Source organism: Corvus cornix, chromosome 18, assembly GCF_000738735.6.
Source record: "Corvus cornix cornix isolate S_Up_H32 chromosome 18, ASM73873v5, whole genome shotgun sequence".
Taxonomy (NCBI): Eukaryota; Metazoa; Chordata; class Aves; order Passeriformes; family Corvidae; genus Corvus; species Corvus cornix.
Window position 1 is genome coordinate 2310293 of NC_046347.1, and position 20862 is coordinate 2331154.

At 48.2% G+C, this 20862-nt stretch overlaps 1 protein-coding gene and 1 long non-coding RNA gene across 4 annotated transcripts in view; one reads left to right on the forward strand and one right to left on the reverse strand.

The window, feature by feature from the left end:
- The window catches only part of LOC104695633 (myosin-13), a 26571-nt gene extending 19014 nt beyond the window's left edge, over positions 1–7557 (forward strand). The window contains exons 28-38 of the mRNA XM_010409557.4: positions 50–246; positions 735–918; positions 1785–1950; positions 2732–2856; positions 3265–3573; positions 3659–3862; positions 3957–4082; positions 5210–5380; positions 6544–6648; positions 6728–6823; positions 7242–7557. Coding sequence (XP_010407859.3) covers positions 50–246; positions 735–918; positions 1785–1950; positions 2732–2856; positions 3265–3573; positions 3659–3862; positions 3957–4082; positions 5210–5380; positions 6544–6648; positions 6728–6823; positions 7242–7502 — 1944 coding nt within the window. The 3' untranslated portion in view covers positions 7503–7557. The remainder of the gene's footprint in view (positions 1–49; positions 247–734; positions 919–1784; positions 1951–2731; positions 2857–3264; positions 3574–3658; positions 3863–3956; positions 4083–5209; positions 5381–6543; positions 6649–6727; positions 6824–7241) is intronic.
- LOC120410968 overlaps positions 1–20776 on the reverse strand; it is a 27432-nt gene extending 6656 nt beyond the window's left edge. The window contains exons 1-4 of one of the 3 annotated variants that reach the window (XR_005603350.1): positions 20707–20776; positions 7528–7670; positions 7146–7292; positions 6646–6728 (exon numbers count right to left, since the gene is read on the reverse strand). This is a non-coding gene — a long non-coding RNA (uncharacterized LOC120410968). Of the gene's footprint in view, positions 1–6645; positions 6729–7145; positions 7344–7527; positions 7671–19749 lie in introns of all 3 variants that reach the window. The other 2 variants (XR_005603349.1, XR_005603351.1) reach the window with 2 other exon arrangements.
- Between the last annotated feature and the right edge of the window lie 86 nt (positions 20777–20862).

Below are 20862 nucleotides of genomic sequence, written 5' to 3' on the forward strand. Positions count from 1 at the left end.
GTCACATATTATTAGCGTTCTGACAATTTGTATAATTTTAACTACCAAGGCCAAGAACGCCCTGGCCCACGCCCTGCAGTCCGCTCGCCACGACTGTGACTTGCTCCGGGAACAATATGAGGAGGAGCAGGAGGCCAAGGGGGAGCTGCAGCGCGCCCTGTCCAAGGCCAACAGCGAAGTGGCCCAGTGGAGAACCAAATACGAGACGGACGCGATTCAGCGCACGGAGGAGCTCGAGGAGGCCAAGTACGTGGGGAGGTGGCTTGGAGGAAGTAGAAGGATATTTAAGCATAATGAGTGAAGAACTGAAGGAAACCAGAATATGTTTGTAGTGGGAATATGCAGAGCAGTGTGCTTTGTAATTTATTAGAAGTGAAAAGGGGAGTGAGTAGATATTTAAAGGAGGAGTAGGGACAGAGGCTTAGGGGTGTCTACATAAAGGAGAATTCCAGTGCATTGAGTTAATCTCAGTAGTTGAAAAGGCACATTCTTTACACTGTTGGTACTGAAAGCATATTTCTGGTCCCTCTCCACATTGGTACAGTACATATCTGGGTACGTATTCTCCCATTCCATGCACCACTTCAGAGTGCTGTGACACCCCAGGCTCCTGGCACCACAGCATCATCTATTTCTCTCTCTGCCCATCTTTCTCATTCCAAACTCCTTTCATGTCCATTTCTTGAGAAGGTCAGAATTTTCCTTTTCTCAGTGCTGAACGTCCCGTCCTGCAGGAAGAAGCTGGCCCAGCGCCTGCAGGAGTCAGAGGAGCAGATTGAGGCTGTCAATGCAAAGTGTGCTTCACTGGAGAAGACAAAGCAGAAGCTGCAGGGGGAAGTGGATGACCTCATGATTGATGTGGAGAGGTCAAATGCAGTCTGTGCAGCATTTGATAAAAAGCAGAGGAATTTTGACAAGGTTTGTTCAAAAGACCATGCCAGATCTAAACATCATTAGATGTTTGATAGGACAAGACAAATTCTGAAGTTATCAAAGTTCTGCACTCACAGTAAAATAAACTGCATCTTACCCAAAGCAAAGTTATGGTAAGGACCCCATAATGGGACATATGGTAAAGAAAAAGTCACTGTGTAAGTAACCCCAGGTGACCACAGCAAATAATAAAGTACCTTCTGATAGTTTTAAAAAGCATGACGTCTTCACAAGGGAGACTGGTCAAACAGACTGAGTGAATACTCACATGCAAACTAACAAGCCCTGCTGCTAGTCTGCTAGCCTAACCTTGGGGTTAGGCAGAGCCTCAGACTCATGTAAAGTTCCAGCCTTCACGGCCCTTACTAACACTTAAAAGAATCTGCACTGTTGGACCAAGTGATGTTGCACAGCCCTGTGTCTTGGCCTACCCCTGTGGGAGTGAAAAGACTGCTAAAAATGGATCTCACAGGTCTGTGGTGTCAAACTCAGGAGAGAATTGGTAGAATATGACCTTTCTTGGTGGGCTTAGTCCAGGACAACTGGCTCCTGCAACACAATGAAGTCTCACACATCCTTTTTCAGATGAACCACATGATGTCTGGGCTGGTGTCAAAACAAACTTCTTCCTGATAGCTTGGGGCATGCACTAGTGTTGACTGAAGAGGCAAATTTAAGTAGCTCCCACCAAAACAGCCAGAGTATGGATCACAGGGAGTTGATTGTCACAGGCAGAGGACAGTCCAAAGCAAAAGACTGTTAAGATAGGCCAGGCCTCTTGGGTTCTTGTCATATAAAGGTGCAGAGAGGGAAGTGCTTCAGAATGGGCCATTCTTCTCCTGTCACCCCAGATCCTGGCTGAATGGAAGCAGAAGTACCAGGAGAGCCAGACTGAGCTGGAGGCTGCCCAGAAGGAGTCTCGCTCTCTCAGCACGGAGATCTTCCGGATGAAGAATGCCTATGAAGAAATGCTTGACCAGGCTGAGACTGTCAGACGGGAGAACAAGAACCTCCAGCGTAAGTTCATGTGTCTGTCAGCTTAGATTCACCATGAGCCCTTAGCTGCTTCCACATTTCTGGACTACCAGAGCTCTGCCTCTTCCCAGGGTTTTGCTCTTTATGATTTTCCCGTGAGGGTGGTGACTTTCTTTCCTGTGCAGCTGATCATAAAGTCACCTTCAAGCACACGCTTACAGCTCATTACAGCATGCTGCTTCCTCAGGATGTTCCCCCTCCTCCACACTATTGTAATCCTATGCATGGATAGGGATCAAGTTAACAGAATAGACAGAAATTATGATGATACTCAGTTTTTTCAGATTTCTTCAGTCACTGCCACTAGAAAAAATCCAGAGGGCTGTTGTGTGTCTCCTGATTATTGGAGGATCATGTAGCTGTGGCACAATGTAATTGCTTTAATAAGCAAACTAATTATATAAAGGAAGTACAACTCAGATCCTTTTTGTGAACTGAATGATCACTGGGGGTTATCTAAGCATAAAGAGATCAATCAAACATGACTGTCTCTGGAGATGTCATTTCACTACCTGGAGGAAGTTGACATTATTTTCTGAGCTCACTTCAGTTGGTCCCTCTCATTTTCAAATTTCACACTGAACTGGGATGTGCAGGTTGTCAGAAATAAAGACTGCACACAAGACAAGACGTATTATTTCTTCTCACTGTTACATCCCATTACATCAGAGCCTCTTCTGTCACTCCCGCTGCCAAAGAGCAATTGCAGGTGCCACTGATCACACTATCTGAGAGGAGCTGAGTATGTGTTTTCTGATTGCAGAGGAAGTTTCTGATCTGACTGAACAGATTGCTGAGTCTGGAAAAGCAAATCATGGGCTGGAGAAAGCAAAGAAGCAAATTGAGCAAGAAAAGTGTGACCTACAAGCAGCATTAGAAGAAGCAGAGGCAAGTGTCCTCAATAAGGGGCTTTCTTTTAGAGAAACCAAGAATGGAGAAAATTTGGGTGTATGTTTTATATTCCTGCTTATCCTGAAACTGTCCCAAAAGTGCAGTAAGACAGCACAGACAGACCAAAAAGCACAGGGACTGCTCCTCTGCCATACCAATGTGGCATTCCTTGCTATGCTATCATGCACAAAAAAAACCCCAGTCCCGGTCTAAAATTGAGCTCATTTTGCACCATCTGTTTGAATTTGCTCCCATGGAAAGCTTTTTCAGTGCTTGGTCTTCTCTAAAGGTCCACGGTAAGGTAAATACACCTGCCCTCCCAGCTGTTGAGGGTCACATTTCTGCATGGCCATTTCCCAGCAATGGACACCACAGAGACAAATGACAATATTCCAACCCTGACAGGGCTCTTTAGAGCACGAAGAGGGGAAAATCCTACGTGTTCAGCTGGAGCTGAACCAGGTGAAGTCAGACGTTGATAGAAGGACTGCAGAGAAAGATGAGGAAATTCAACAGCTGAAGAGGAATCACCAGAGGGTATTGGAGTCTATGCAGACCATGCTGGACGCTGAGGTCAGAAGCAGAAATGATGCTTTGAGGCTGAAAAAGAAGATGGAAGGAGATCTGAATGACATGGAAATACAGCTGAGCCATGCCAACTGCCAGGCAGCAGAGACACAGAAGCACCTTAAAGCTGTGCAAGGGCAACTCAAGGTAGGGACCCCAAGGCTACTGGGCCGTGGGTCTTTGCCATTCACTCTGCTTGCTTCTGGGTCTCACGGTGCTTTTACCTTTTAAGGATTCCCAGCTCCATTTAGATGATGCCTTGAGGGAGAATGATGACCTGAAAGAGCAGCTTGCTATTGTAGAGCGTAGGAACAATCTGATGACGACAGAAATGGAGGAGATGAGAGCTGCCATGGAGCAGACCGAGCGAGCCCGGAAGGTTTCTGAGCAGGAGCTGACGGATGCCAGTGAGAGAGTTCAGCTGCTCCACTCACAGGTATTCGGCATCTCCTGGTACAGGAGATTACTGCAGGCGTGTGGGAGTGGCACAAATGGGGTGGGAATGACCTGTCTGCTGACTGTCCCGACAGAACACAAGCCTCCTCAACACCAAGAAGAGACTGGAAGTGGACATAGCTCATTTACAGACTGAAGTTGAAGACAGCATTCAGGAAGCCAGAAATGCAGAGGAGAAAGCAAAGAAAGCAATCACAGATGTGAGTCCTCTTGCTTGCCTCCCTTGCATTTTGTACTGCCACAGTCACTTCTACACTTTAAAAAGGCAGCAGTCAGACGAAAGAGAAACAATTCTTCAACAGAAAATACCTGTGACACACAATCCCTCCCACATGGGCCTCATGCAGCCATTTCCCTACTACTTGTCACAGAAGACCCCTTCAGAAAGGGTCCTCATGTCCTGCTAGCTGTCTGTATTGAAGAGGCATTCTCTCTCCCCTTCTCCATACCCATTCACTTTTGCTTCCAGAGTAAATGTAATAGGCAGGATAGGACAGATGGTGGCAAAATTGTAATAGAAAAAGAGTAGATTGAAACAAAGGCCTGTGTAGACACAGCACAGAAAATCAGAAATTAGGACTAAAATCATACACAATTCTATACAAATGCTAGACATGTAAGAAATAAAAAGAGAATATAAATGTTTCATTTAAATAAGGCTGCAGGTTCCACCCTATCAGAAGTAACAATACAATGGGAGCATCTAGGAAAGGTATAGGAATATTAAACAGAAAATGGTGACACTCTTGCATCAAGTCCTGGTGCACCAGTGTGTAGTCCTGATTGCCCACCAGCAGCAGTGCTGCAGGATCCCTGACCTCTCTGCTCTGCCACGTTGGTGACAGCCATTTATCTCAGACTCTGAGGATCTCAGCAGGCATAAGCTTTTCAGTGCAGTTTGAGGTACTCAGGGTCATCTCATTGGCAAAAACTGCTTAGAAGTCTGACTTTGGCAAATTTAGGCACCAAATAGCCAGATACACAAAATCACTAGGAAACCCAGAGACGCAGAGTGCTAGCCGGTGATACTTCAAGATACTTCAATTTTGACTAACTTAAAAAATAGAACTTTGGTACCAAGCCACTCACATGCATTGATTATTCTTTTCTTTACATCAACCCTGTCTGGTCTCTAAGGTGGAGCAGTTTTAGAAATACAGACCTTGAGAAAGAGTGATCCTGTTTGTATGACAGAGCCATAGCAAGGCCGTGGGCACTGACTGAGAATGGGCAGAGTCACTGACCAATGTGAAGCTGGGCATTGCTCCCAGGCACACAGAACTGCTGGGATGGGGATATTTGTGACATAACTGTGCACCACAACCAGGCAGCCATGATGGCAGAAGAGCTGAAGAAGGAGCAGGACACCAGTGCCCACCTGGAGAGGATGAAGAAGAACCTGGACCAGACGGTGAAGGACCTGCAGCTTCGTCTGGATGAGGCCGAGCAGCTGGCACTGAAGGGAGGGAAGAAACAACTGCAGAAGCTGGAGGCCAGGGTATGGTGAATACTTGGGTAGACTAAGATGAAGTTTCTGACTGGGCCCTTGGTTGCTGGAACCTCTTGGGAGGGTGAAAACAGGGAGAACCCCAGGTATTCCCAGCAGGTTTGATGAGAGCTATGCTGAGTAGCCAAACTTTGCACTGTGGGTGATGAACTTGAGAATGACCTCAAAAAAACTGAGTGGGCAAAAATGGGGGCAGATGGACATCAGGAAGGCCTAGATGGTAATTTTGTCTAAGGAAAAATAATTTAAAACATATTTACTTGGGGATGGACTTGGAACTGGTAATGGACACTTCAGAAGCTTTTAAATGTGCAATAGAAGCAAAAGCCTAAAACAGAAAAAAAAATTGGCTTCATTAGGAAAGGCACTGAGAACAAGACAGAGTTGTATGGCAACAATTCTTGCCACTATAATAAATACACCATGTGCAGTTCTGGTCTCTGCAACTTGAGAAGGATCTGAAAGACAAAGATTTATGAGTATTGACAAACAAGACTGGGACTCTGCCATTTGGAGACACCAGCACATCTTCAACTTTAAAACAAATAAAAATAAATACTTTACTGAGTAGGCAGTGAAATTCTGAAACCTGCTGCCATGGAAGGCTGTAGAGGCAGCTGGTAAAAGGTTCGAAAAGTGAGTAGAAATCAGCAGTTTTACAGAGGGGCACAGGCACACATAAGCCACCTTACACCTCTGATTTAATGCCTGTGGAAGTTGGACAAGAAGAAAGGGAACAGACAGCAGCCAGGTTTCCATGCTGTCCCTGAATAGTATATGCCACTGACACTCTCCAAGATAACAAATGAAAGATGAAAATGAAACAGATTTTCCCCATTTACCTGCTGAACATTCATAGAACCCTCCCTTCCTTGTTTCAATTTCCTTTCCTGACAGATTTAAGCCTAATTTTGACCATAAATGCTCTAGGTATGCACAGCTAAGTTCCTTTTATAAACAACTGTGGATTCACACGCTATGTCACCACTAACTTAACATAGTGAGCATATTTTAGCTAGTCTAGACCCAAGAAGCAGCTGCAGAAGCTGCCCTGCTCTGCCACTTTCTCTGCAGCCTTGGTCCACAGAACCTTGCAGCAGGATCAGGAGCCATTCTGGGCAGCTTGCCATCTTCACTGTGATTCTGTGTTTCAGATTAATGAGTTAGAAAATGAGCTTCATTCCGAGCAGAAACGAGGAATAGAATCCCTGAAAGGAGCTCGCAAGTACGAACGGAGGCTGAAGGAGCTCACTTACCAGGTACTGCAAATCTTCTGCCCTCCTACATGGATCACCTCTGTTCCTCTTCCAAGGCTGACTTGATTTTCACTTCCTACAGTCTGAAGAAGATAAGAAAAATATTCTTCGGCTCCAGGACCTGGTGGACAAGCTGCAGTTAAAAGTGAAAGCGTACAAGAAGCAGGCTGAGGAAGCTGTGAGTGGAGGACTCTTTTCAGTGGGGCCTGGGTAGAGATTTCTGAAAGGTGGGGTCCCTAGATCATTAAAATAATTGAATACTGAGTTTGAAAGGACAGCTATGGCCACTGACTTTGAATATTCTTTACCTCATAAAGACTTATGGCTCACAACAGAGTGGGCATAGCTGCAGCTCTCCCGGAACTGTTGCACTTTTGGAGCCACAAAAGCCAATTTTCCCATTTGGAACTGAGTGGGGTAATTGTTCTGTGCCCCGAGTGGTCGTGTTGTGGATGGTACTGGATATAAACACACAGAGCACTGGCAGTGCAGGGATGTACCTGTGAGGCCAACACGGGTGATGTTACCGTGGCACAGCCACAGGTGTCAGTGGCAACAGGGCAATCTCATTTCTGGCAATGCTGTCTGACTTCCAGGAGGAACAGGCAAACATCAATCTCTCGCGGTGCCGCAAGGTCCAGCACGAGCTGGAAGAGGCGAAAGAACGAGCTGATATTGCCGAAGGTCAGGTTAACAAGCTGCGAGCCAAAAGTCGAGATATTGAAAGCCAGGTGAGTTGGAGGGCTGCAGAGAGGGACCATTCCTGTGCAGGCAGTGTCACAGAGATCACTGCCCTAACACCCAGAATACAGCCACAGCTGCATTCCTCACACTCTTTCACCGGAGTGTCCTCATAAAGAAAGGCCAGAAATTGTCACTTACTCAAAACCAGCGTGTTTTGAAAGTCCTTTCGGTGCCTCACAGACCAAATATGATCAACTCTAAGAATCCAGGTCTTTTCAGCACAATTGGGAGATAGGACTTCTTCATCATAAAATGGCAGAACATTTGCAATAGGCACAGACCTGAAACAAGACCACAAATAATTCAGTTGCTCCAATACCCTCTGCATTATCTTCCTTTTTCTACATTTAGAAATCAGAGAAATGAGGTTCCTGACCAGAGCTGCAGCAGGCTCCCTCCTGATAGAGACTTCTGTGTATCCAGCAGATATCCATTACTCTGTTCAAGTAACCCAGAATGTGTGTGTGATATATTTAGCCAACCTTAAGGTGAAGCTGTGGGAAATTTTATTTATATATACATAAATATATATATATATGTTTATATATATATAAATATATAAAATAAACCTGGGTGATGCTTTAGCGACTATATGGACTGTTGATTCGCTATGAGATTGACAAGTGTCTGTCAGTGTTTGTGTATGCGTGTGTGTCTGTTTGTCCGTGTGTCTGTCCGTCCGTGTCCGTCTGTCCATGTCCGTGTGTCCGTCTCTCAGTCTGTATGTCCGTGTCTGTCTGCGTGTCCGTGTCAGTCTGTCCGTGTTCGTATGTCCTTCTGTCTGTGTGTCCGTATGTCCGTGTGTCCCTATGTCCGTGTGTCCGTGTGTCCCTATGTCCGTGTGTCCGTGTCCGTCCGTGCCCGTCTGTCCGTGTCCGTCTGCCCGTGTCTGTCTCAGTCTCTCTGTCTGTCCGTGTCCGTCTGCCCGTGTCTTTCTCAGTCTCTCTGTCTGTCCGTGTCCGTCTGTCCGTGTCCGTCTGTCCGTGTCCCGCCGTGCGCTGCCAGGCGCAGCTGCTCCAGTGCGGCACAAGGGGACGCTGTGGCACCGCCGGCCCGAGCGGCTCCGGAGGATGCGGGGTTTGGGGGATGCGGGAGGGGTGTGCGGAGGATGCGGGGGTGCGGAGTGCGGGGGTGCGGGAAGGGTGTGCGGAGTGCGGGGGTGCGGAGGATGCGGGGGTGCGGGAGGGGTGTGCGGAGGATGCGGGGGTGTGGAGTGCGGGGGTGCGGGAAGGGTGTGCGGAGTGCGGGGGTGCGGAGGATGCGGGGGTGCGGGAGGGGTGTGCGGAGGATGCGGGGGTGTGGAGTGCGGGGGTGCGGGAAGGGTGTGCGGAGTGCGGGGGTGCGGAGGATGCGGGGGTGCGGGAGGGGTGTGCGGAGTGCGGAGGTGTGGAGTGCGGGGGTGCGGAGTGCGGGGGTGCGGGAAGGGTGTGCGGAGTGCGGGGGTGCGGAGGATGCGGGGGTGCGGGAGGGGTGTGCGGAGGATGCGGGGGTGCGGGAGGGGTGTGCGGAGTGCGGGGGGTGTGGAAGGTGCAGGGGAATCGGGCAGTGCGAAGTGTGAGTCGCGGGGTGCGACAGGTGGGGGGTGCGGGGTGTTCGGGGCGTGGGGAGTGCGAGGTGCGCAGAGGGTACAGGGTGTGCGGGGTGCTGGAGATCGGGGTGTGCGGACTGCGGGGTTCGGTGCGCGGGGGTGTGCTGGGGGGGGCGGTGTGCGGGGTGCAAGAGCTGTGGTGTGCGCGGTGTGCGGGGTGCAGGGCGTGGGGTGTGCGGTGTGCGGTGTGCAGGGTGCGGGGTGTGCGGGGTGCAGGGTGTGGGCTGTGCGGTGTGTGCGGTGTGCGGTGTGCAGGGTGCGGGGTGTGCGGGGTGCAGGGTGCGGGGTGTGCGGGGTGCAGGGTGTGGGCTGTGCAGGGTGTGGCCTGTGCGGGATGCAGTGTGCAAGAGGTGCGGTGTGCGCGGCGTGCAGGGTGTGGGGTGTGCGGGGTGCAGGGTGCGGGGTGTGCAGAGTGCGGGGTGTGGGGTGTGCGGGCTGTGGGCTGTGCGGGGTGCAGGGGGTGCGGGATGCTGTGTGCCCCACATACACCTTTGCTGAGCTGCTCCTTATTGTCCGGGAGAGGACGCGGTGTTCAGAGCACGCTGTCAGCTCCAGGGGCTCACTGTGGCGACCCTGGAAACGCTCCTGCACTGACAGGTGACCCCACACTGGATCCTCCCTGCTGCTGGCCAGTGTGCCAAGGCACAGCTCGTGCTGACTCCTGGGCCGTGCTCCTGCTGGGCTGTGCTGGGTGGCTGTGCTCAGCCGGGTGGCCCAAGCGACAGCCAGTGGCTCTGGCTGCTCTCCTCAGCCCCACTTTTGTCTCCAGGCACCAGTGCCATCACCCCACACCTGCTGGTCACCCCAGCCAAGGCTCCTGCCTCCTCCCATGCACATGCAGCACTCTGTGTCCCTTCCTCCCATGTCATTCCTTTCTCCTCTACTGTGTATTCATCTGCTTCAATTGCTCCCGTATGTTGTTTTCCATTTAGGTTTCTGTCATCCTCGTCCTCTGTTTTGTCACATCATCGCAGCTGGCTGTTACCCATGCCTCCTGACTGGCCACCCACCCTCCTGTTCATATCTGGGGTCCTTTGTGCCAGTCGAAACTCTCTGGCATGTTGCTTGCTGACGCCCTGCTGGACAGTGGTCTGCCATCAAGCAATGGTCTGTCTGTCAAAGCTGACAAAAATCACCTCATTGTTTCATTCCCCAGCTCCATGGCTACCTGCCATCGCTGCCTCTGGCTGGCCTGCCCTCCAGCATGGCACAGTCTGCTGTCAGAGATGGATGGGGACAGCCTGATCACAAACACAGCAGTCTGTGACTTGAACAGTTGCTGTGTCCAGCCCCGCCAAGCAGCAGGTCCTGCCCACACTCTCACATGACACGATGCAGTTTTCAGTGCACAGCTGTGCACATTAGGACCGCGTCTGCCCCAGCCAACGAACAGTGCTGTGATAAGCACAGGGCTAGCTGACAAATCAGTAGATTAGCAGGGTTTATCCTTTTGTTAAATACAAACCTATTTGTACATAAAGGAAGTAAAAAACTGAAAGAATGAGAAATAGCTCTTGCATGGGAGTTCAGTTCTGCAGGGGTGTTCTCAGGGGTATTTTTTGCTCTGTTATGATGATGGCTGAAAACATATTTATAAAGCTGAAAGAAAAGCCTTTGTCTGAACATTGCTTTGCATTCCCAGAAGCTTCCTGATGTGCTTTTGTAGTTGTCATGGAATCTACAGAGCCCTCTGAGTCCTTTGCTTGTCCCTCAAAAAAAGTGTGGAAAGCTGGAAGGACGTTGAAATAAGTGCTAGGTTTTCAAAATGAACTTTATTTATTTAAGAACAAGAAAAGTACTATTTTTCATTTAGTCAAACCAGAGGTAACATGAAATACAGTTATCTCCTGTACTAGGAAATAAAAAAAAGGACAAGACTGTTTATTTTAGAAGAGTAACAAAGTAGCTGATTAAGAGCAATGGAGCCGTGTCCTACCTCAGTATATGGAAAAGATAATTCTCGCTAGTTTGCCTATCTGCAAAGTCAAAAAGAGGATTAAAATGCTGATTTAAAGCCACACCATGCACACACGGAGCTCATCCCCTCTAGGCATGGTGCCTGCTCCTCCTCTGAGGTCCTGGGGAAACGGATACAAGTGGGATTCAAGCCAGTGGCCTACAAGATTCTCTTTCAAGCCTGTAGGAGAAGGGTAATTTGTGCTGAGAGTTAAGAGCCCCTTTCCTTAAGTCTGTGACTGACACCAGAACTTTCTGCAGAAAACTGAGATTTCTCAGGTTGAAATGGTGCTCCCCTGTGCCACTGCTGATCTCTGCTTGTACTAGCATCACCCTCAGCACAAGAGGACTCAGGGCTTGACCGTTTTCAATCACATGATAAATTTGCTCTAATTCACCTCATATATTTGTTCTAATTCTGTGAAAAATACCTGGGACAAAACAACTCCACGCATTAGTGCAGACTGGGGATTTACTGTAGAGTGCAGCCCTGCAGTAAAGGCCTTAGGATTCTCGTGGAAAACAAGTTGGACCTGTGTCAGCAGTGCTCCCCTGCAGCAACAACACCCACCAGTCACGGGATTGCATTAGCAAGTGGTCAGCAAGTGCAGGGATGTGGTTATTCCCTTCTGCCTGGCTCTGGTGAGGCTGCCTCTGCAATACTCTGTGCAGTTTTTAAACACACACACCCCGTCGTATGGGAGGTGCTGACATTCTGCAGAGGCTCCAACACAGCCCAGGATCAGTCAGGAGGAGCATGTGGCCTGTGAGGAAATGCAGTGGGAATTAGGTTGGTTTGGCTGGCAGAAGGGAAAGCTGGGGGATCTCACTGCAGAGTCACTGCTGCAAAGGGCAGGGATAAGAATTCCAATGCAAGAATTCCAAGCTTTTCCTGCAAGTGCTCAGGAACAGGACAACAGGCAGTGGTCTCATGTTGCCAACCAGGGAAATCCTTTTTCAACAAAGGCAGCACCTTATTTACCACGAGAGTGCTGCAGCCTCGGGACAGGCTGCCCAAAGAGGCTGTAGAATCTCCATCCTTGGGATTTCCAGGATGCATGTGGACAAGGCCTTGGAGTGACTTTATCCAGCTTGGAAGTTAGCCCTGCTTGGAGTAGGAGATGGGATTTCAATGCACATTTTTCACAGATTCAGCTTCACTCACTAATCTAGCAGGAAGCAAGTTGCATTCTGCAGTTTGAGGACTGATCAATTCACTGGAAAGGTTGAGAAGCACAGACCTGGTACCTAGAGAAATTTCAAAATCTAAGAATAAAATTTCTAATTAAATTCTAGTCCAATTGAAAAACTGTTTATTCTGTGTATTTTTTGTATGTATGGTTTACATATCTGGAATTTTCTTATGATTACATTATGAGGATATGTCACCATTTGTTTTAAACTTTCTTGATCATCCTAATCTGCATTCCTCAGACAGTTTCCTTTTTGGGTCACTGAAATATAAGAACCCTGCAATCTTCTCTTTCTACAGTGTTGGACAAGGTGCCACAAATTAGAACCTTCCCCACTAGTCAGAGGAGCTCACTTGATCTTCAGAAACTCTCCTTTCTGCACTCATTCTGGCCACAGGAGACTGTCTGACAAAATCCTCTGGATATTTCCTTGCTTTCACCTCTTTTCCTGAACACCCAAACCTGGCTAGATATTTGAAGTGAAGACTGCTGTGATTTTTTGATACCAGTACAGATCCCTGCCCCAGATACTCCCTACAGCCTTCAGAGACTTTTGGGCAGCTCCAGGTCCAGGTGAAGCTTGCAGGGGGTCAGGAATAGTGACCCTACATTTTCCCACTCACCAACTGCTGTTGGCAGAGAAGTAGAGCAGCCTGGAAATACAAGAAAAGGGACTGGAGAGAACAACCTGTGGGAACTCAGAAGAATATGGGAGATGGAAGAGCCACTAGTAGAATCCTCGCTGGAAAATGGAGTGAGGGAAAGTTGGTCACAGTGAGCAGGGCTTCAGAGGCGAGTGGTGGATATGTGATGCCCACTTGAGAGACAGTTTGCTGCCAACCTGCTGTTTGGAAATGTGTGTCAGCAACAGCAGATTTTAAAGATTAAAGCTGTCAAGGCAAAACTAACGCTGAGTTTCCAAGAGTTTATGGGATTGGATCCTCATCTACAATACTCCTCAGGATGAACATAGTTCTTGCCTAATTCTTCGAGACTTTCCTGTATGAGTCATTGTTCATGACAGAATAGCAGCTTTATACACAGATGGTTGTAGAACAGAGGCACCATTGAGAGGCAAACACTGAGACATCTATGTCCTGCAGATACCGGCACACACACACACACAGATCAACAACTTCATCCACAGAAAGCAGTCAGTCCTGCTCAGTGTGTTCAGGCAGAATCTCTACTCTTTCATGACAGAAGAAATCCCTGATGGAATTCAAGTAATGGGCAATTCATGCTGAAGAGGAAAGCTCAGTGTCAGGGAAATATCAATGTCCAAACTAGCACACCCGGAGGGAGTTTGGCCGGAGGGCTGCCTAGCTGGATTGTTCTTCTTAGCTGGCCAGAAGCCTGGTTCTCCATGAGCTCAAAAGAGAAGATCAGACGCTCTGGGATCCAGCAAGCTGTTGTAGATTATCTGGCAAGCCCAAATCATACCACTAAGATTGATACTAAGCCAGAGAGAAGGACATTTGAAAGAAAGTTTGGGTGCTTTCCTCGGAGTCCTCTTGGGATGTTTTCCTGCTTTTCCAGTGCCTCTCCATGTGATCTTGGAAAAGTCTCTTATGACCCTTAAAGTTGGTTCATGCCCACATCTCCATATGCAGGTAAATTTCAGTTTAATGGTTTGGGTTTGGACTCCAGTGCAGCTCTTAGGGGATAAAGGTCACTGAGGGTGGGTTGAGCCTATGATTGTGGGCCAGCACAAGCCTCAAACGAAACAGGCAAGGAACAGGTTCCAAAATACCATGCCTGCACTGGAAACCCTTGCTACAGAATGTTATGGACGCCGAAAGTTTGCATGGACTCAAAAAAATAACTACCCTAAATAATGGAATGATGTGATACCACCTCTAACTGGGGAAGGCATGAGCTGTCACTTGTTGGAAATGAAAAGGGTGTTTTCAGATGTGTCTTCCTCTACCTGTCCTTTTCCCTAAACTTCTGCTGTAAGATACTGCTGGAGACAAGTCAGATCCAGAACTATTTGTGTTATGTTGTTGTCTAACACTTAGAAGCTGAGATCCAAGTAGTCACACCTTGCCTGTTACTAATACTGTAATTATATGATTTATAGACAATGCCTTTCTTCCTTTCAATGGCCTTCCCATTTAGCATGGAATAGTTAAACCCAATAACTGGGTTTATTATTTGGGTCAATAAACCCCAAAACATTAAACATTTAATGACCTAGTGTTTATAGAGCTGGAAGAAGAGAGGATAAAGCTACAGTGTCTGCTTCAACAAATAGAAATGCTTAGGAACCATTGAGGTGGTTGAAAATGAGGGCTATCCTCTCTTTGTGAGCATACTGGCCACCATGCAGTGCCCTGGATGCCCCGAATGTTTAGTTTGCAGCAAGAGAAACAGCAGCAAGACAGAGAGAAACTCACATTTGAAATTCTGCAGCCATCTAATAGGAGCACACAGCTGTGAGTGAGGCTTTTCAGAGCCCCAAGAAGTCAGAGATGAACACTGAACTGCTGGAGAGAAGGCTTGGCACCACTCTTTCAAACAGAGGTTTGTGACAACTGGCTGCTGCAGACACCTAACTCTGAGGCAAAGTGTCAGGGTTATGAGTCACATTTCTATGACCAATTACGTGCCTGTCATGCAACAGGGTGGGGCCTGCCCTGCCTCTCAGTAGGAAATATGTTGACTGGAAATAGGCTGATGTTATCGGAACAGTTTGTTATTCTCAGCCTGCTTCCAAGAAAGGAAGTGAATGGAAGCAGTCATCTCTCCAGGTGAATTATCCTGGCAGAAGAATCCAGTTTATTCTCATGTGAATCACCACAAGCTGTTTGTTCATGTAATATCACTGTCCATTTATAGACAGAGAATACGTTTATGTCTGCCTCTAAAATAGTAGATACAGCTCTGGGCACTGCTAAGACAAGGATGACTAAACCTGCCCTGGAACATCATGAAGTTTTACTATGACCACAGCCAGGCAGGGCACTGCACATCTGATTTCATTTTCAGAGTTGATCTTGCACAAGGGGAGTTCCAAGGTCAGCAGAGACATCTGAAAAACTCCTAAAAGCAGAAATCAAAGGTAAAGCCATGCTTTTGTCCTTCAGTGCTTCTTTTAATTCATGTTTGAATCAAATATTTGATCAGATGAACATGACTCATAAATCCAAGTCCTCTGCTTGGAACCTCTGAAGTCCTGGATGCCTAAATTTCCAGTTGTGATGCTCAAGAATAATCCGGTCTAGGAAATTCATTCTCTGTGAGTTGCTGACCAAAAGGAGAATTTTTTTTGTGAGCTCCTGTATCTGTTCTGGTATTTTGGCTGTTTAAAGCACTGACAATTGCCCCTTCCACCAAAAAACAGTGCTTTTAAGCATTTTAACAACTGAAAGGATCTTCTGTGTACACACTCAGAACATTTCCTTTCCAAAAACTGAATTAATTCCTGCCAGTCATTTAGACATCACAGGTCATTTAAAGATCCAGTGCTACCTGTGGTTTCTTTTCAGTCTCCTTCTTTCCTGGTTCCTGGCCTCAGGAGACCTGGTGGTGCTATCTCTTGAGAACAGGTATGGCCAATCAATTATTCACGTGCATCTCCAATCCACATTGGTTATAAAGCTCTCCCACACACCTATGCTAACCCATTCTCATTGTGAACTCTGCAGGATCTCTTCAGTGAAGACAGCTGGAGTAATTTAGATCTTTTTCACAGGCTAGACAGATTGTTAAATACTGCCTTAAACAAACAAAAAAAAATATTGACCATGCTTCTCCTGCAGCTGTCAGCCTTGAACTTCTTCTGGTACTCCCAAGGTGTTCTTAGGTCCCTCTTCAGGGAATCTGCACATCTGTGCAGGACTTGTTTTAGTGGTGTCATTTTAAGGCCCAAGCACAAGCTGTGAAATCGTGGAAGGAGCTCTCTCACTGACTGGATGACCACAGTGGAGGCTTTCTGCAGCATTATATGAAGTTGGTTCTTTCTCATTCACAGATAGCATTTCTTGACACTAAGACTTGTTAAAAAGTTGGCCAGGACTTAGGTCTTCACCCTAGGCTCTTTGGTGGCAGCCAGGAAGAAAAAGGTGTCCTTTCAAGATCTCACACTAACACAGAACATGTGCATGTGATACTAATTCAGAATTGGTTTCTCATTGCTAAGTGGCATACCCTGCTAGAAGAACAGATGGCAGAGTGAGTATGACAGTTGTGATGGCTCAGGAAATACAGGCAGATCTTACAGCCAGAGGGATGGTTTTGAACATTCAGTCAGACCTGCTGTGTACTGCCCAGGAAACACCTGCATGCAGCTGAGATGCTTTAGCTGAGCTGGAACAGATGGTAGGAAAAAAGGCTGAGACTGAAAGCTGACCAGTTCATCCCAGTGCCCGGCACCCCTGAAGTGGCAAATCTGCATGTTTCTGGGATGGCTTCTGTATCTCATCGTTACTTTGGCTCTGATATCTTATGCTAGATAAAAAGGATGCCTATGCCCAGAAATCATTTTCCTCACACAGCAAACTCGTCCCCCTTTAATGTCCTTCACAATACAGACATTACATGATGCAGAAGCAAGCACAAGTCCAACCAAGCCTTTGGAAAGAGCTGCTCTCTGTTCAGGAAGTAAATCCATCCTGCAAGGTGAGGAGAAAGACTAGACACAACTCAAGAGAAACCAACCTGCTAATTATCTGCACAGCGAAACAAGGATTATTTATGGAACTGTTCAAGGGATATTTACCTCTAGTTACTAAAAGGCATCCTCTGACAGGAACAGAGCCCTTCTGTTTACAGACTGGACATTTGTACACATGCCAACGTCCAGTCGTAGCAACAGGCTTAGACAGAAATTTTAAAATAAAAATTAGGCAAGTATTTGCATTTGGGCTTGCCTGCTAAGAAGCTGAAGTTTGCAATTGCTTCAGGAAGGAGACAGCCCTAGGACTGAAACCTGGCTAGAGGCTTTTCCACCAAGACAGTTCATGCAAAGAAGAACAGGAGCATGCAAAAATATCAGAAAGGGAGATAGTGAGAAAAAACAAGTTGGAAGTAGAGGAAAAAAATATCAGAGGATGCGCCAAAGAAAATATGGAAGCGTTCCGTCAACAAACATCAGAAAAGCAAAATTTAAACCAAAATTAATTATTTTACATGAAAACTCAGAACTATTTGGATCTGAGTTGCAACATGGAAAAGCTGGGTTTGAATACGCTGAAGAAAAATACAGGATTTTGTTTTGATTTCAGTTCTTGCCATCTACAAATGGCAATATTAGAGAATACTGCTGATAGATGTACCTGGATGTGTGCCATGGTATCAGGTCTGTGGGGTTTTGCCAAGCAAGGCACAGCTGGTGTGATAATACCACATAATGGATCATAGATCAGTAGTTACCAGCTTAAATACTTATCAAAAGGGGGTGATTTTAAGCAATTTATCACAATTCAGAGAATCAAAAATAGAACTGTGAAAAGTAGGCTGGAAATTGTTGAAAGAATCCTAAGAAAAAACCCTGAAGAGCTCAGCTCCGATGAGTGCTGCCTAAATGAAGGACAGGTCCATTGAAAGTCACCTTCTGAAAGGTCTAGGAGAAAGGCTACAGACAGGCTACCTGAGTGCTCACTCAAAAAACAGGTGGTGTAAATTTCTAAAATTTCAGGAAGAGAGAGAGAAAACTTCATTAAAATGTCACATTAATTTCCCTGTACAGGCCAGGGAAACACACAGTGTCTCCTGTGATGATAGTACGTTATGGGCACAAGGGTGGTAGTTGTTCTGAACTTGCACCTCACTAGTGATTGCAAAGCAAGAACAAATCAGAAGGAAAAATGGGAGACTCTTCCTCCATGAAAAAAGATGGAAGAGAAAGAAATCTGAACCTTAGAAACAGGACAGGCCATATAGGAGGTAGTACCCATATGGGGTCTGTGAAAAGGACTGAGCTCCCAAGCAAATTGTGGAGAACTCATGGAGTGGCTCACAGAGGCAGTCAACAGAGTGAGCCTCAGAGGAGACATGGACATGTCTGCTAGGCATGTTTGGCTCCCCTCAGTCAGCAGGGTGAGAGACCCACTCATCTCAGTGTTGTCTGACCCCAGCATCAGGTTCGTGCCCTTCCTTCCCCTCTCCATTAACTGCCTACAAATGGATGATGGGTGGCAGGCAGATCCAGCGCCTTCGGCCTCATCCCTGTCACACACATGCTGCTGTGACTCTTGCACACAGAGAAGTGAGCCTCTCTCTCTTCTCTGCATGCCACACACACCACTGATGGGTCCCACATGTGCAGGTCACCGTGCAGAGGCTGCACAAACACGGGTAAGACCCTGATGCACGCCTGGGACGCAGTGAGTCACACCAGTCACTAATTCTTACAGGTGCTCTGGGCTGAGTGTCTCACGCACAGGTGTACACGTGGCAGCTGCTGTCCCACAAGCACACATCCAGGTCAGTCTCCTGTATGAGCAAGGCCTGCCCATTCAGGGCAGGTTACACACACACACGGCACAGGTGTGACTCTCAGACAGCTCAGCCTCAAGGTGTGTGCTCACATCAGTCACACTCACAGGTGAGTCTCTAACACACACACAGGTGTCTCCTCCCAATACACTTTCATACAAGGTTGAGTGTCTCACACACACAGTTTTGGGAGAGTCTCATACACAAACACACAGGTACTTCTCCCATAAGCACACCAGATGTAGCACAGTCACTCAGCTGTGCATGCCCTGCCTTTCAGGTGAATGCACGTCTGAAGACCTCAAGTACTCTGTGGGCAAATCTCATGCTCCCTTGCAAGTGGAGGGGGTCAGGCAGCTGACACTGAAGTGAGTCACATGTATTTGTACCTGGGTTTCACATACACACAGCCACACCTGTGCTTGTACACATACAGGCAGGTGTATGTCACATATGTGCAGCGAGTCAGGCGTGCATACCTGGACAGAGACACACACACACGTTCATACACACCAAAATACAGGGCTGGCAAAGAGAAAAGTCAGGACCTCCATACACAGACAGAGGTGACTTATCCAGACAAACACACAAGTCACACACTTGCTGCAGAGTGAGGCAGACAGGCACACCAAGAGCAGGCTGTGCACAAAGTGGGTACTCATAAACAAAACACAGGCTGGTGATTCACACACACACATATGTACAAGCGTCACCCAGATGAGAGCGTTGCACAAACAGACAGTGCATCTCTCACATACACAAGAGGTGTTGAACAGACCCAAGTGCCACACAAAGGTGCAATTCACACACGTGCTACAGTCAGACACACACATGAAGCAAGGTGTGCGCTCAGACAAGTGTTGCAGAGATACATGCACTTGAGGATGTGCCACACATGCTTCATATGTGCTTAAGCGTGTCACATAATGTCTTTCAGGCAAAATGGATCTCACACCCTTGGTTGCATGTAACAAATGCACACCCAGTGCCCCAGACACACAGAGATGTCTCAGACTCACGCAGACACGAGTCTCTCCAAATGCAGGCACGGTGTCTCAGACACAGAGGGTCACACATGTAGGTGTTAGACATGCACGGTGCTTCACCCACCATCTCACAGACACACAGGTGTTGCACACACACACAGGTGACAAACGGTGTCTCACAGACTCAGTGTCTCACCTGGTGCCTTTCACGGACACACACGGGTGTCCCGTTGTCACAAACCTGGTGACTCTCATATACAGGGCTGCCTCTCACCGACCTACACGTGGGCATCACTAATGCACCCACGGGGTGACACAGCGTCTGTCCCCCCACGCGCGGTGTCCCTCACACACAGACACACACACAGAGGGGCATCAAGGACACAGAGCATCCCTCGGAACAGTGTCTGTCACACACACACAGAGGGGTGTAGAGCACACAGGCAGCACACAGAGCATTCCTCGGAACAGTGTCTGTCACACACACACAGAGGGGTGTAGAGCACATAGAGCATCCCTCGGAACAGTGTCACACACAGAGGGGTGTCGAGCACACAGGCATCACACCGAGCGTCCCTCAGAACAGTGTCTGTCACACACAGACACAGGGGCGTCGAGCACACAGAGCGTCCCTCGGAACAGTGTCTGTCACACACAGACACAGGGGTGTCGAGCACACAGAGTGCCCCTCGGAACAGTGTCTGTCACACACACACAGAGGGGTATAGAGCACACAGGCAGCACACAGAGCATCCCTCAGAACAGTGTCTGTCACACACACAGAGGGGTGTCGAGCACACAGAGCGTCCCTCGGAACAGTGTCTGTCATACACACACAGAGGGGTGTAGAGCACACAGGCAGCACACAGAGCATTCCTCGGAACAGTGTCTGTCACACACACACAGAGGGGTGTAGAGCACACAGAGCATCCCTCGGAACAGTGTCACACACAGAGGGGTGTCGAGCACACCGGCATCACACAGAGCATCCCTCGGAACAGTGTCTGTCACACACACAGGGGGGTGTAGAGCACACAGGCAGCACACAGAGCATCCCTCAGTACAGTGTCTGTCACACACAGACACGCAGCCGGTGTTCCCCGTGCACTCGCACACGCGGTGTCCCCCCGCCTTGCCTCTCAGGGTCACTCACACACGGTCCCTCTCGCCGTCCGGCCGACACGAGCGCCGCACGCGCAGCCCGCCCCGCGCACCCGCACGGCCTCTCCTCCCGCCGCTTCCTCCCCCTCTCCCGCTCTCCCCCTCCTCTCACCACTCCTCCTCCCGCTCTCCCCCTCCTCCCCTCGCC